General features: G+C 42.5%; 1 protein-coding gene across 2 annotated transcripts in view; it reads left to right on the top strand.

The window, feature by feature from the left end:
* adck1 (aarF domain containing kinase 1) overlaps positions 1-14666 on the top strand; it is a 673127-nt gene that overhangs the window by 43995 nt on the left and 614466 nt on the right. For both annotated transcript variants that reach the window (XM_087989469.1, XM_043697034.2), the window contains exons 2-3: positions 3412-3557; positions 6089-6172. In XM_087989469.1, the coding sequence (XP_087845595.1) occupies positions 3412-3557; positions 6089-6172 (230 nt within the window). The remainder of the gene's footprint in view (positions 1-3411; positions 3558-6088; positions 6173-14666) is intronic.

Below are 14666 nucleotides of genomic sequence, written 5' to 3'. Positions count from 1 at the left end.
TTCTACGCTTCCTAAATCTTTCCTAATTGCATCGTAATTTCCCTTCCCCCAGCTGTAACTCTTGCTCGGTGGATTACACCTATCCCTTTTCATCACTAAAGTAAACCTGACAGAATTGTGGTTGCTGTCTCCAAAGTGCTCATCTACTTCCAAATCTAACACCTGGCCAGGCTCCTTACCCAGTACTAAATCTAAAGTGTCTTCGCCCCTTGTAGGCCTGTCTACATACTGTGTCAGGAACCCTCCTGCACACACTGGACAAAAACTGACCCATCTATAGTACTCGTACTGTAGTGATCCCAGTCAATATTTGGATAGTTGAAGTCCTCCATGACAACTACCCTGCCTCTCTCACTCCTATTGAGAATCATCTTTGCTATCCTTTCCTTTACATCTCTGGGACTATTCAGAGGCCTATAGAAAACTCCCAGCATGGTGACTTCTTTCCTGTTTCTAACCTCAGCCCATACTACCACAGTTAACGAGTCCCCAAACATCCTTTCTACAACTGTAATATTGTCCCTGATCAACAATGCCACACCTCCCCCTCTTTTACCGTCTTCTCTGTTCTTACTGAAACATCTGAATCCCGGAACCTGCAACAGCCATTCCTGTCCCTGCTCTGCTCTGGCTTGCCAGTGTCAGAAAGAGCTTCAATTATCCAAAACCCTGAAACCCTCCCTCCTGCACCATCCCTGTAGCCACGTGTTCAACTCCTTTCTCTCCCTATTCCTCACCTCACTAGCACGTGGCACGGGCAGCAAACCAGAGAAAACAACTCTATTTTTCCTAGCTCTAAGCTTCCATTCTAGCTCCCTGAATTTCTGCCTCAAGTCCCCATCTCTCTTCCGACCTATGTCGTTGGTGCTAATGTGGACCACGACTTGGGGCTGCTCTCCCTCCCCACGAAGGATCCCAAAAACACAATCAGAGACATCACGGACCCTGGCACCCGGGAGGCAACACACCAACCATGAGTCTCTCTCATCTTCACAGAACCTCCTATCCGTCCCCCTAACTATCGAGTCCCCATTATCGAGTCCTAACTACTGCTCTGCTCCTCTTCCCCCTTCCCTTCTGAGCAGCAGGAGCCCCACTGCTTTCCCCTGGTAAGTCATCCCCCCCAACGGTATCCAAAACGGTATACTTATTGTTGAGGGGAATGGCCACAGAAGATCCCTGCACTGCCTGCCGGTTCCCTTTCTGTCCCCTAACTGTCACTCATCTGTCTTTTTCTTTTATCTGGGGAGTGACTACCTCTGCCTCCCGAATGATCCGAAGTTCATCCAACTCTAGCTCCAGTTCCCTAACGTGGTTTTCGAGGAGCTGGTGTTGGGTGCACTTCCCACAGATGTAGTCAGCAGGGACACTAGTGGTGACCCTTACTTCCCACATTCTGCAGGAGGGACATTCCACTGCCCTAAACTCCATTCCCACTATTCTAACTCCCGAAGTGACTACTTAAAAAAGGATTAGGAAACAAACTAGTTACCTTACCTTGTCAATCTGGCTCCCACAACTTTTTTTTAGGTGACAGGAGGAGAATTGACCTATCCTGCTCAGGATTTTGAACACATTGGATTCAAAAATAAGAACTTGCATTGCCAGAGCGCTTTTTATACCCTCAAGTCATCCCAAAGCGTTTCATAGCCAATAAAGTGCTTTTTGAAGTACATTCTGATAGAACATAGAACAGTACAGCACAGGAACAGACCCTTCGGCCCACGATGTTGTGCCGAACATAACGCCAAATGTATCTAATATCTTCTGCCTGCCCTGGGTCCATATCCCTCCATTTGTTGCATATTCATGAGCTTATCTAAAAACCCTTTAAATGCCTTTATCGTATCTGCCTCCAACACCATCCCAGGCAGTACACTCCAGACTCGTACCACTCTCTGTGTAAAAAAAAAAATGCCCCTCACATCTTCTTTGAACTTCCCACCCTCACCTTAAATACATGCCCCCTAGTGTTAGACATCGTTATCCTTGATGCTGAATCTACCCATTTCTGACAACAACTCATTACTTTCCAATGCCTCAGAAATGAGCTCGCTACCCATCTCCCCATTCCTGTTTGCTTGAACTTTACAGCTTTTTACAACTCAAGTTTGCTCATTACCAAATTGTACATCCGAAAGCATCTTTTTTTGTACCTGTATTAGTTCCTGCCAGTTCTCTTCGCCTGGCCTTCTAAGTTTACAAAGATCCGGTGTTCTTCTGCCTCTGGGACACAGCTTCTGCCATTTTCTTCTCAAGCTTTCTCACATTTTTGTTTTAAGAACCAGTCAAGATGATGTTTCTATAGCGATGGACAGAAATAGTACCAGCACTGTAATTGCAGGTTTTATCAATTTTCTTCACTTCAGACATCACCATGAAACATGTTCTGCAGTCGGGGGCGTTGGTGCTGCTCCAGTTGGCACAGCAAGTACACTGCCTCGTGCTCTGCATATTCGATTTGTTGGAGGGGATGTCTTTCAAATGAGATGTGAACCTCATGCCCTCTCTCAGATGGATAGTATTGACCTCTTCAAACAAAAAAAGAGCAGGGGAAATCTCCCTCTGTCTGGCCCAGGCTGTTTGTGGTACTTTGGCCATAAAGCAACAATGACTGAACTTCAAAAAGCACCTCATTGGTTGTAAAGTGCTTTGGGATGACTTGAGGGTGTAAAGGGCATTCTATTCATGCAAGTTCTTCTTTTCGAATTTGAAGTGTTTAAAACCTTGAGCAGGAGAGGCCAATTCAGTAGTGAATGTGAGGAAGGCAGGCTTAATAGTAGTTTTTCTGTCCTCACTGACCATAAAGCCCTGAATAAAGTGTTGATACTTAATGTTGCCAACTGCTTGGACATAGGGTCATGTGGTACAGTGATGGTTTTCGTACCTCTGGGCCAGAAGATCTGGGTCCAAGTCTCACTTCGGAATATGACAGCCACAGAGGTGTGTCATAATAAATACAAACAGGTTGATTTTACAAGAAAAAACAACTAGTTGGACGTCTTTTGATTAGTCTAACACTGTCCAAGTCAAATAGTGTTTTCCGGCCTTTCCTCACTCCACTCTACCTTTGGTTTCCAAATAAACAAAAGATGCTTAATGATAATGGAAAATTGTACACTGTCTGGGAGACTAATATTTGTCCTTAAGACGACAGAAACTAATTGTAGAAGGTTGGCAACACTAGTTATTTGACCACAGGAACTACAGGGTGGCTGTGGGGTGCAGAAGCATCCAGGTCATTTCTTGTTTCATCTTCTATTGTACGCATTGTTACATGAAGTGGTCTGGAGGATTGGGGCAGAGGGATGCTGGGAGATGACATACTGAGATGATGAAGTGAAATTTTATATTAATTTGATTGCTGGAGATTCTTTGAAAACCTTTCTTGTGATGGTGTTGTTGTTGCAGAGGTCTTGAATCCTGGAATGGCAAAGTGGTTCCTGAGGGTCGGAGCAGTAATTACTGGAGGGTTAGCGCTGTCCGATTTATATGTTGCGACCCATGTGGATCCTAACGACATTGGATTTGTTCGAATTGTACGAGCTATGGCCACTGTAAGTTTTATTAAGCTATGTGAAAATTTTACTTGTACCAAGCTTTCATCTCAAAATTTCTCCCACTTCCCCTCGCTTTATCAACATATCATTCTATTTCTTGTACTTGTCTGGCTTTCCATTTTAATGTGTCTAACATTATTTGTCTCAACTGTCAGAGGGTTTCACAACCCTTGCCCTGAATCTGGGATAAAGGAATTTATTGTGGAATTCCCTATTGGGATTTATGAGTTATTATCTTGTATAATCCGTCCACAAGATGCATTTCTGCAACTCCTCAAGAGTACTACAGCAGCATCTTCTAAACCTACAATCTCTACCACCTAGCAGGACAAAGGCAGATGATGCACATGAACGTGACCATCAGCAAATCCCTTTCAAGCCACTCACCATCCTGACCTGAAAATATATCGCTTTTCCTACAGTGTCACTGCATTAAAATCCTGGAGCTCCCTGCTCAACAGCATTGTGGAAATTCCTATATCACATAGACTGCAGTGGTTCAAGATGGCAGCTGATCACCTCAAGAGCAAATGAAAATGGGCAACAAATGCTGGCCTAGCCAGCGATGTACATATCCCATGAAAGAATTATTTTAAAAAAAAACCTAATCTCCCTTGGAATCTAACCTTTGGTAACATTATAGTGAATCTGCACTGTATACCTCCCATGACTAATATCTCCTTCCTAAGGTGTGGCAAAGTGTAAAGTCCCTCTGTAAAATCCTGTAAATCTGGAGGAGGATATCCGTGTCCTCTCTCAGACCAATGTCTCCAGTACTGAGGCACTGGTTACGGTCAATCAGCTGTGGGCCATGTCGTCTGTATGCCAGTCACAGACTTGCAAAACATGTCTGCCTACTCTGAGCTTCATCATGGCAAATGGTCAATCATCAGGAGGGCAGAGGCTGTGCTCCAAGAACCTCCGTGAAAAACATGTGACACCCCCATCAGCTCTTCAGAATCTCTTCTCCCAATTTGGAGAAGAAGTGTCTGCAACAGTGTTAACTGTTTTGGCATATCAGTCAAATTCAGGCGGAGGCCAAGCACAAAGAGCTGAAGGAGAGTGAGATACTCAGAGTTTCACACCCACTTGTCTCTAATACCACCTGTTCCACTTGTGGCAGGGTTTGTGTATCCAATTTTGGACTGTAATTCACCTCTGGATTGACAACGTCAGAGAAAATAAAGTCACCCTGATCCTGACGGACCGCAGAGGAGCAGAGACACAGTACTCCAAATGTGGGCTAGCCAGGGCTTGACATACCTGTTGCAAAATGTTACCTCATTTGTATCCTGTTCTGTCCCCTTGTGTTATAAAGTCTCTCATTTCATTTCAGGAGCTTTTTTGATTATTTAGTCATTTGTGGACATGGACACATGGATGTCTTTGGATTTTTACTGTTCCTGACTTTTACTCCATTTAAGTTATAGAGTCATAGAGTCATACAGACTCCTTGGTTCAACTTGTATGTGCTGACTAGATATCCGAAACTGAACTAGTTCCATTTTCCAGCACTTGATCCAATTTGATCCTCTAAATGTTTCCCATACAGTTACCTGCCCAAATGCCTTCTAAATGTTGTAATTGTATTTGTCTCCACCACCTCCTCTGGCAGCTCGTTCCATCCACGTACCACCCTCTGTGTGAAAAAGCTGCCCCTTAGGTCCCTTTTAAATATTTCACTCTTGCCTTAAACATATGCCCTCGAGTTTTGGACTCCCACGCCCTTGGGAAAAGACTTTGGCTATTCACTGAGATCTTCCTTCTCCCTCTGTTCAAAATGGCCTTATGTTAGCTGCATCAGCCTCCGTTTCACCTTAGTGTTTAATTTATCAGGGTGTCTTTGTAAAATTACACAGGGATAAAATTACACAAATGACTATACCATCAATCTTTGTGCCATAGGAAGACTTGGATAAACTGCTGTCCATCATGCTTTCTAAGTTATTAATAAAAATAGTGAGTTGTTGAGGTGGCAGCACAGAAACTATGGAATACCATGAGTTACTTACTTCCACTGTGGGTTTATCCCTGTTTATTATCTTATTCTGTCTTCTAAAATTGAACCAGTGCCCTAAACAGGGCAATAAGCAGTTATTGGCCTTGAAAAAAACCTTCTTCCATTGTCCTTGAGGTATTTCTATGAAGACGACTTAATGGACAGGCTTAGTGCCCAGTTTTGTTGTAGAAACTATACACTCTGCTGCAGAGCTGGGTTGCCTATGAGCAATGAGAGTATAAAACAGCAGGATATGATATTGAAGTATCATGCCTGTAAGTTTGAAGAAACCTTCCTCACATAGGTGGAGGAAGGATCTGGTTACCCTCCAGCAGCAGCTGGAAGACAGTTGGTGGCATTATGCTGGACTAGAGATCTTGGTGCACCACTTTAATCTTGACTCCAATCTCCAGCATCTGCAGTACCCACTTCTGCCATCTTGGTGACCCTGCCTGCCAGGAGTGAAGTGGAGTATTGAAAAAGGCAAAAAGTCATTTGACAAACTTTGTTTTTGTGATGTTAATTTCAGACTGCAGTCATCAGTTATGACTACATGACCGCACTCAAGAAAGTGGAGTATGGGACAGATGAATACGAGATTGTCAAGTCACAGGTAGGCCCACATCCTCATTGCTGGCTGTGTCAGTTGCATCTCTTGTTGACCTGTGACTCCCTGTAAAGTGTTTGATTCAAACATGGTGAGGCAATGTGATGTCAGGCTGTGCGGCAGGATGTATGAGGGCCTGTGGGCTGCTCTGAAAAGAAGGCCAGGAACTATTGGTTATGGGGTGGGGGTAGGGAGGAAGCAGAGGAACTCAGAGAATGTTGACACCAGACTGCTCTGTTGCTCCTCTTGATTGTTTTGACAGCCTTGTTGGGGAGAAAGTGATGTGTGCAGAGTGTCGTGGTGACCATTGGGATCCTGTTAATTATAACATTCCTCTGACAAATACCTCCACTAAATACTGAGAGTAAGATTCAAAAGAGTTCAATATTGCTCACAATAGAACTAGATAAATATGGAAACAAATTGTATGTATAGAGAGGGAAAAACAGAGGAATAAGGTATTGAGGTTTATTTTTCAATGAGGTGGCACGGTGGTTAGCACTGCTACCTCACAGAACCAGGGTCCCAGGTTCGATTCCAGCCTCAGGTGACTGTCTGTGTGGAGTTTGCACCTTCTCCCATGTCTGCGTGGGTTTCCTCAGAGTGCTCCGGTTTCCTCCCACAGTCCAAAGATGTGCAGGTCAGATGAATTGGCCATGCCAAGTTGCCCATTGTGTTAAGGTACATTAGTCAGAGGGAATTGAGTCTGGGTGAGTTGCTCTTCAGAGGGTCGGTGTGGACTTGTTGGGCTGAAGGGCATGTTTCCACACTGTAGGGAATCTAATCTAATCTAAGTGCAACGGGCCAAATGACCTTTTGCTATGCTACATAGCAGGGAAATTCAGGGAGTTAGTATAGTTATGAAGGGCCAAATAATTTAGTGTACTGCACTGATTTTATCCTATAAGTCACATTCCATGATTTCTACAATGGGATAAAGTGTGCTCTTGTTAAGGAGACTTGTTGTAATGGATGGTGAAGAGAAGTTGTTTGCTTTGTTTGAGATGGTCTGCCTGCACTATGCCTTATGATGAGATCTACCCTCATCATGGCCCTGGATAAAGCATTCTAGATGTCTGCTTTTTTTCTTTTAGCACTTAGATTGACTGAGTTCTGAAGTGATGGACTCCTGCTTGAATTTTGTGAAGTTCTGTAAATAATGAGCCCCTTCTATTCCATCCTTTCCAAACTCTGCCCTATCCTCTCTGCCCCACTCTGGTTCTTTTTTTTTAAGGCATTTTCAGAGTTGGAGCTGATTTCTTTGAATTCTAGGACCATTAATTAATGTTTTACAAGCTGTTGAATTGTTTTGGAACATTGCGAGGAGAAAAAAGATCAAAACAGTGGCACTTTAAAAAAGGAGGAAGTCAGATGAAGGCAGTGGCAGTAACAGCATAGGAAGTGATAAAAACAGAGAAAGAAACCGACACTGCTGTCTGATCCAGCAGAGAATCTGCACAGCTACTGCCTCTGCTTTGATTTCAAGTATTTCTGGACTAGTTATTAATGACAAAGCCTTCTGCCTGCCAACAACTATGTGGTTGGCTCCCAGGTAGCTCAACAACTTAAGGGTGTGTATGTTTGGGTCAGAAGCCATCAGACCTCTGGAAGCGAAGGGACTGTTTCTGGTCCAAAGTAAAAAGCATCACGAGCCTGAAGATGACCACTTAATTTCTTCTCATCAGTTGTCATAGGCTGTGACAAGTAAATCAGAGACCTTTGTAAATGTGAACCAATCCAATGAAAGTGTGTGTGTGCGCTGTATGTGTATGAGAGAGAGCGGTTTTGACCAGTGGAGGTAAATATCAATGGTTCACTGTTCACCTGATGCTAGAAGCTATTTATGGTAATAAATAATAATCCTTTTTTTTATATAGATATTTTTATTAGAAATTTAATATTTTTACAAGTTTACAAAAATAAACAAAACTCTCAGATATAAACATTGATATACAATTAGCTCAAATATACAATAGCCAAAATTTAACAAGAAAAACAAATAAAAAAAAACGAAAAAAGAAAAAAAAAACAAACAAAACTCAACTATCTACTAATCTAACCTACAACTAACCAGAGTGTATATTTAAGTCTCTTACATGCTCGGACTGTGTTAACATCAGATGTAATAAAACCCGTATTCGTGCGGGATTCCTCCCCCGATGGGCCCCGGACCAGCCAGGTTTGTAATCTCAATTAAATAAAAGCCCTTGTTAGGATAGCCGAAATATCTATATTTATGTAATTCAAGAAGGGCTGCCATATTTTATAAAATAATTCGGTCTTTCGGTGCACCATATTTGTAAGGAAGTCAAGGGGAATACATTCCATAATTAATCTGTGCCAATTTGAAAGTCCAGGGGGGCCCTCAGCTGCCCAGTTCACCAAAATATTTTTCTTTGCACAGAAAGAAAGAATAGAAAATAGTCTCTTCCCGTACGTGTCCAGGGAGGGAAAGTTCGAAAAGCCCAAGAGGAGAGATACAGGGTCCACTTTAATTTCCGTTCCTAAAATTTCTGTCAGGGTACTTGCTACTTTAATCCAATATCTATGGATCTTATGACAGGTCCATAAGCAATGTACAAGAGTGCCCACCTCTATTTTGGCATTTAGGACACATTGGAGATGCTCCTGCCTTAAATTTTGCCAATCGAACCGGTGCTATATGGGCCCTGTGAAGTATCTTCAGCTGGATAGCCTGGGTTCTGTTACAAATAGTAATTCTTCTAGCATTTTCCCAAATATCATTCCACGTTTCTATAGAGATTTCTAGTCCCAAATCCTGATCCCATGTTTTAAGCAGATTATCCATATCTCCCGATACTTCATCATGTAGTAAATGATAAATAGTACTGACGGAGGATACCCCCACTGGTCGTAGGACACTACATTCTCTATTGGATTTATAAAGACTATCTAATAACGTAGTCTTCTTCTGTATATAATCTCGAATTTGGAAGTATCGAAAGAGGTCTCCATTGGGTAATCCGAATTTCTGACGCAGCTGTTCAAAAGACATCAGGACCCCGTCTTTAAATAGATCCCCTAAACATGAGATACCCCTGGATCTCCAGAGTTTAAAAGTGGCATCTGTTAACCCCGGTTGGAATCCCCATGCTCCCACTATCGGTGCATAGGGGGATGTTTTATGTGAATTGCCCTCATTTTGCCACATTATATTCCAAGCCTTGATTGTATTTAGTATTATAGGGTTTTTACAGTGATCTGTAATGATTTTCCTCTTGTCTGAGAATAAAAGATTAATAAGTGGGTATTTTACTTGAGAGGCCTCGATGTCCAACCAGATTGATTGTGGATCAGACAAGACCCAATCACTATGTAACTTAATAGGGAACTTAACTGATATTTCCTAAAGTCTGGGAAGTCCAATCCACCCCTTGCCTGTGGAAGCTGTAGCTTCTTCAGCTTAATGAGGGGCCGCCTATGATTCCAGATAAAAGAACCCAGCCAGCCATATATTTTACATAAAGCCGTCCTCGGCAGCATCACCGGAAGCATTCTCATAGGATATAGGAGACGGGGCAGGACATTCATTTTGATTAGTGTTATTCTACCCAACCAGGAAATTGGTAGGTCTCCCCATCGCTGGAGGTCCTGCCTTATCCTTTCCAGTAAATGCACAAAATTAGCCTTATGCAACTGACCAAATACTGGAGTAATAAAAATGCCTAAATATAAGAAGCCCTCCAGGGACCAGCGAAAGGGAAAAAGGGATCCGTCCGCTAAGCGGGGTATCATAGCAAGGCCACCCATTGGCATAGCCTCCGATTTTGAAAAATTAATTTTATGGCCTGAGAATGCACTAAATGTATTGATAACTTGGATTAGGCAAGGTATGGACATCAGAGGGTTACTGAGGAATAAAAGAACATCATCTGCATAAAGGGTAATTTTATGTTTACCTGTACCAATCCTTGGGGCCACTATATTAGGATCAGCTCATATAGCTTCTGCTAGTGGTTCAATTATTAGCGTAAATAACAATGGCGAGAGGGGACATCCCTGACGGCAGCCCCTACCCACACTAAAGCTATCCGAACCTAATCCATTGGTAACCACAACTGCTTTGGGATCACTATACAATGTTGAGACCCATTTGGTAAACACCTGTCCAACGCCAAACCTCTCCAATGTGTAAAACAAATATGACCATTCGACCCTATCAAATGCCTTTTCCGCGTCTAATGAAACCACTACTCCTGGTATCTTTCCCTGATGACAGGCTTGAATCATATTCAGAGCCCTTCTAATATTATTGGATGATCTATGGCCCTTACTAAACCCCGTCTGATCCTCCTTTATAATATGTGGCAGTATCCTTTCTAGTCTCAGTGCTAACGTTTTAGAGAGGATTTTAAAATCTACATTTAGCAAGGATATTGGTCTGTATGATGTACAATCTTCTGGGTCCTTTCCTTTTTTAAGGATAAGAGAGATATTTGCCTCTTTCAGCGAAGGCGGGAGACAGCCCTGACTATATGCATAGTTATACATGTCCATAAGTGGACCAGCCAGTATTTCTGTAAATTGTTTATAGAATTCAGCTTGAAAACCATCTGGGCCAGGCGCCTTACCATTCTGAAATTGCCTAATTGCATCAAGTATTTCTTGGAGTGTAAGAGGAGCACTTAGGACCGATACTTGTTCCGGAGTTAGGCCTGGAAAAGTCAAATTTTTAAAAAATGACTGCATCCTCTTCGTCCTATCTTCACAATCCTGTGATTTATATAACTCAGAATAAAATTCTCTAAAGATCACATTAATCTTTTTGTGATCATGAGTCAAAATACCCGTACTTTCCTTGATAGATGTAATAGTCTGAGGGGCCTTTTTTTTCTTTGCAAGAAATGCTAAGTATCTATCCGGTTTGTCGCCATATTCATATAACCTTTGCTTTGCAAATAATATTTCCCTCTTAGCCGTTTGAGTAAGCGTAGTGTTTAGAGCTGTTCTAAGAGCTGTAATCCTTTGCAATTTAATAATAGAAGGTCTATCAGTGTATGCTGTTTCAGCCGCTTTTAAGCGGGCTTCAAGCAGACGCTGTTGTTCTCCCTTTAATTTCTTCTGGGTCGCTGAGTAGGAGATGATCAAGCTTCGCGTGTAAGCTTTGATGGTTTCCCACATCATTGACGGGTTGCTAGCTGTACCTGAATTAATTTCTAGAAAAGTTTTAAATTCTTGAGAGAAGTACTTTACAAATTTACTATCTTTCATTAGGAAGGGGTCCATACGCCAATGCCGAGGGGATGTCCCATTGTTCCTCACCTTAGTTTCCATATATACAGCAGCGTGGTCGGAAATTGCTATACTACCTATTTTACAGGATGATATGGAATTTAAAAAAATCGAGGAGGCAAGAAACATATCAATTCTGGTATGACATTTATGTGGATTAGAGTAGAAAGAAAAATCTCTGCCCTGTGGATGAAGACATCTCCATACATCTACTAATCCTAATTCTTTGTTCAGATCCATCAATTGTCTACATCTGGGAGATACTCCTGCAGTACTCTTGGGAAACCTATCTATTTCCGGAACCATAATACAATTAAAGTCTCCCCCTATAATTATATGACGGGCATCAAAAGCCATCAATTTTGAAAAGGCTTCCGTTATAAATTTAAAGGGGTGTGCCGGGGGACAGTACAAATTTAAAATCCCATATTCCTCTCCATTTATGAGGGCTTTAATCAAGATATATCGTCCAGATTAGTCTTTTATCTGCTTTAGGATTTTGAAAGGGAAATTCTTCCGAACAAGAATAACAACTCCCCTGCTTTTTGAGCTAAAAGAAAAAAAAGGCCTGATCAAATCCGCCCTGTCGTAATTTCAAGTGTTCTTTATCTGACAGGTGTGTCTCCTGTAGGAGAGCTATATCAACTCTTTCCTTCTTAAGATTTGATAATATTGTCTTCCTCTTGACTGGCGAATTACTCCCCTTGACATTCCAGGTGCACCACTTAACCGACTGATCAACCATAATCCTCTGGGCCAATCCGAGACCCGGGAGGGGGAACCCTATCCAGAACATCCCGAGCGTAGAACATATAAAATTTACAAAAATAAAACCTCTTTAATACACCCACAACAATACATTAAAAAACTATTTCTAAATAAAAAAAAATATAAAACGTATGTAAGTGGAGATTTTCCCCCTTGTTCCCAGGGGGCGTCACTTCCTCTCCAAAAGTCCCTCATATCCTCTCCCAACCAATGCCCCACCCTTGACCCAGGCACTCCTCAATAAAATGAGGAGAATTCAAATATAATACAAAGCTAGAGTTAACAGTGAGCACCCTACTCCCACCCATACCAACACCTGGGTATATTTGGTAATGTTAATACCATATATAAACATATAACTATAAAATTACCACCTCAACAAATAATAATTAAATATAATAATACAAAATAACAAGGGGAAAACAACCCCGCTCCTAGAGACAGAGGTAAAATTGAATAAGGTAACCACCTCCCCCCACCAACATTAACCAAACCCCCCAGCTTTTATATATATATACACACACATATACATACATCCCTCATATATACATAAAGTAATAACAGAAAACAACCCCAAGGGGGGGGGAGAAAATCAAATCCCTCTCCCCACCCCCCATGATAATATTAAACAGTAAGGTAAGAGAAAAAAAAAGGGGGGATATAAACCAAAGCGGGGGGAAAAGCAGACCAACATCCATTATCTCTTACAATTTATCTAAGAGAGTCCAAGAATTCCTTAGCCTTTTCTGGTGATCCAAAATTATATACGGATCCTTCATGGTTAAAGCGTTAATGTCGCTGGGTAGCGTAAGGAGTACTGAATATTTAAGTCCCTTAAACGCTTCTTCGCCTCGTCGAATGCCTTCCTCTTTCGAACCAGAGCTGGGGAAAAGTCCTGAAATAGTATGATCTTGGATCCTTTATAGATTGTAGCTTGGGGGTCTTTTCCGAGATTTCTAGAGGCTTCTAGGAGTATCTGCCTCTCCTTGTAGCTCTGCAGCCGGAACAGGACCGGGCGTGGGCGCTGGCTTGAGTTGGGCCCGCGTATTGCGACCCGGTAGGCTCATTCTACCCTTACCTGGCCTGATCCGGCTTGCAGATTTAAAAGCTGTGGCAGCCACTTCTCGAGGAACGCTGTAAGCTGGCCTTCCTCTTCCCATTCGGGAAGGCCTAGCAAACGAATATTTTTTCGACGACCTCGATTATCGAGGTTGTCAATATGATTTTCCAAGGTCCGGACTCGCTGCTCGAGAGTCCGGACCTGATCCACGGCCGATTGAGCGGTATTTTCGGAGGTCGCGGCCTTTAACTCCGCCCCTCCGACTCGGCGTTCAATTTCTTGGATTTCTCGGTCGTGCTTCTGCAGCGCGGCCGAGAGCGAGTCCCAACGATTTCTGGATTCTGCAATAAAGGCATCGATCTTCGAATCCAGCTTGGAAATCATTTCTGCAAGGCTTGTTACTGTAGGTAAGTCCCCCGGGGCGGCTGTGGACTCCTCTGCTGCAGCTGGAGAGGGTGGGGGAGGGGTTCCTGCTTGCTGAGAGCTGCGGGCTCCCTTCCCTTTAGTCATTTTTACTTAGGATTAAATTGTTCAAATGTAATATTACACAACTAATTAAATTACACAACTATTATAAATGATTTGGTGAGCGTGGTAGGGGGTGGGTGACCCACTGTACCCAAGTCTTGGGAGGAGCACTATAGACTCAGTCTTGCTGGGTCGCCGCCATCTTGGATCCCCCAAATAATAATTCTTAAGGACAGAAAAGTGCTCCATGCTTTCTGTCAACCTATGTCCAGAAGACAGGCCAATTCAGAAATTTGGCATTTTCTGAAAACATTTATTGCTGCCTATGTTAGTAAGAGCATGTATTAAATGGTTGTTCCTGACTACAACTAGTTACTACAGCCTGTATTCAGATTTCAGATCCTCACTGTTAAAGGAACAAAAGTAAGTCACTGCAGTACCTCCTGTGAATGGTATACTTGACTGTCATTGTACAGTGTTGGAATGAATGTTTATTTCCAAGCTCTGACATTGTACATCAATGGTCTAATCAAGCAAGGTGGCTGTCATAGTGAAGCTCAGTCATGCATCCTAAGCAAGAGTTTCTGGATACTGATCTGGATCAGCAATAGCACTCACTGACTGACTATACAGTAGCATACTTCCCTGCCCAAAATGAGACTGGCTAACTCTGCAGAAACAGATCTAAACACGGTTTCCATCTCTCTGGAACTGCCCTGGGGTCTCTGGGTTGTGAGCAAAATGAAAATCTGTTAGAAACATTGTCAACTTTAAGCACCCAGTCTGTTGTTTCTTCATTTTCTTTGAATGGTTTCCTTTCTCTGTCACAAAAATATTGAAGATTCAAGGAAAAAAAGGAGGCAAAAAAATGTGACAAGATTTCCAGGAATGTGTTCAGAATTGGCAGCCTCAGATTCATCATGGCACCTTGCTGGCTGGCATGGTAGTGGA

The sequence above is a fragment of the Chiloscyllium plagiosum genome, unplaced genomic scaffold (assembly GCF_037043375.1).
Source record: "Chiloscyllium plagiosum isolate Xiang-an unplaced genomic scaffold, Cpla_swu_hap1 HiC_scaffold_8, whole genome shotgun sequence".
Classification (NCBI taxonomy): domain Eukaryota; kingdom Metazoa; phylum Chordata; class Chondrichthyes; order Orectolobiformes; family Hemiscylliidae; genus Chiloscyllium; species Chiloscyllium plagiosum.
Note: the sequence above shows the minus strand (reverse complement) of the source record. Positions and strands in the feature narration are given on the sequence as shown.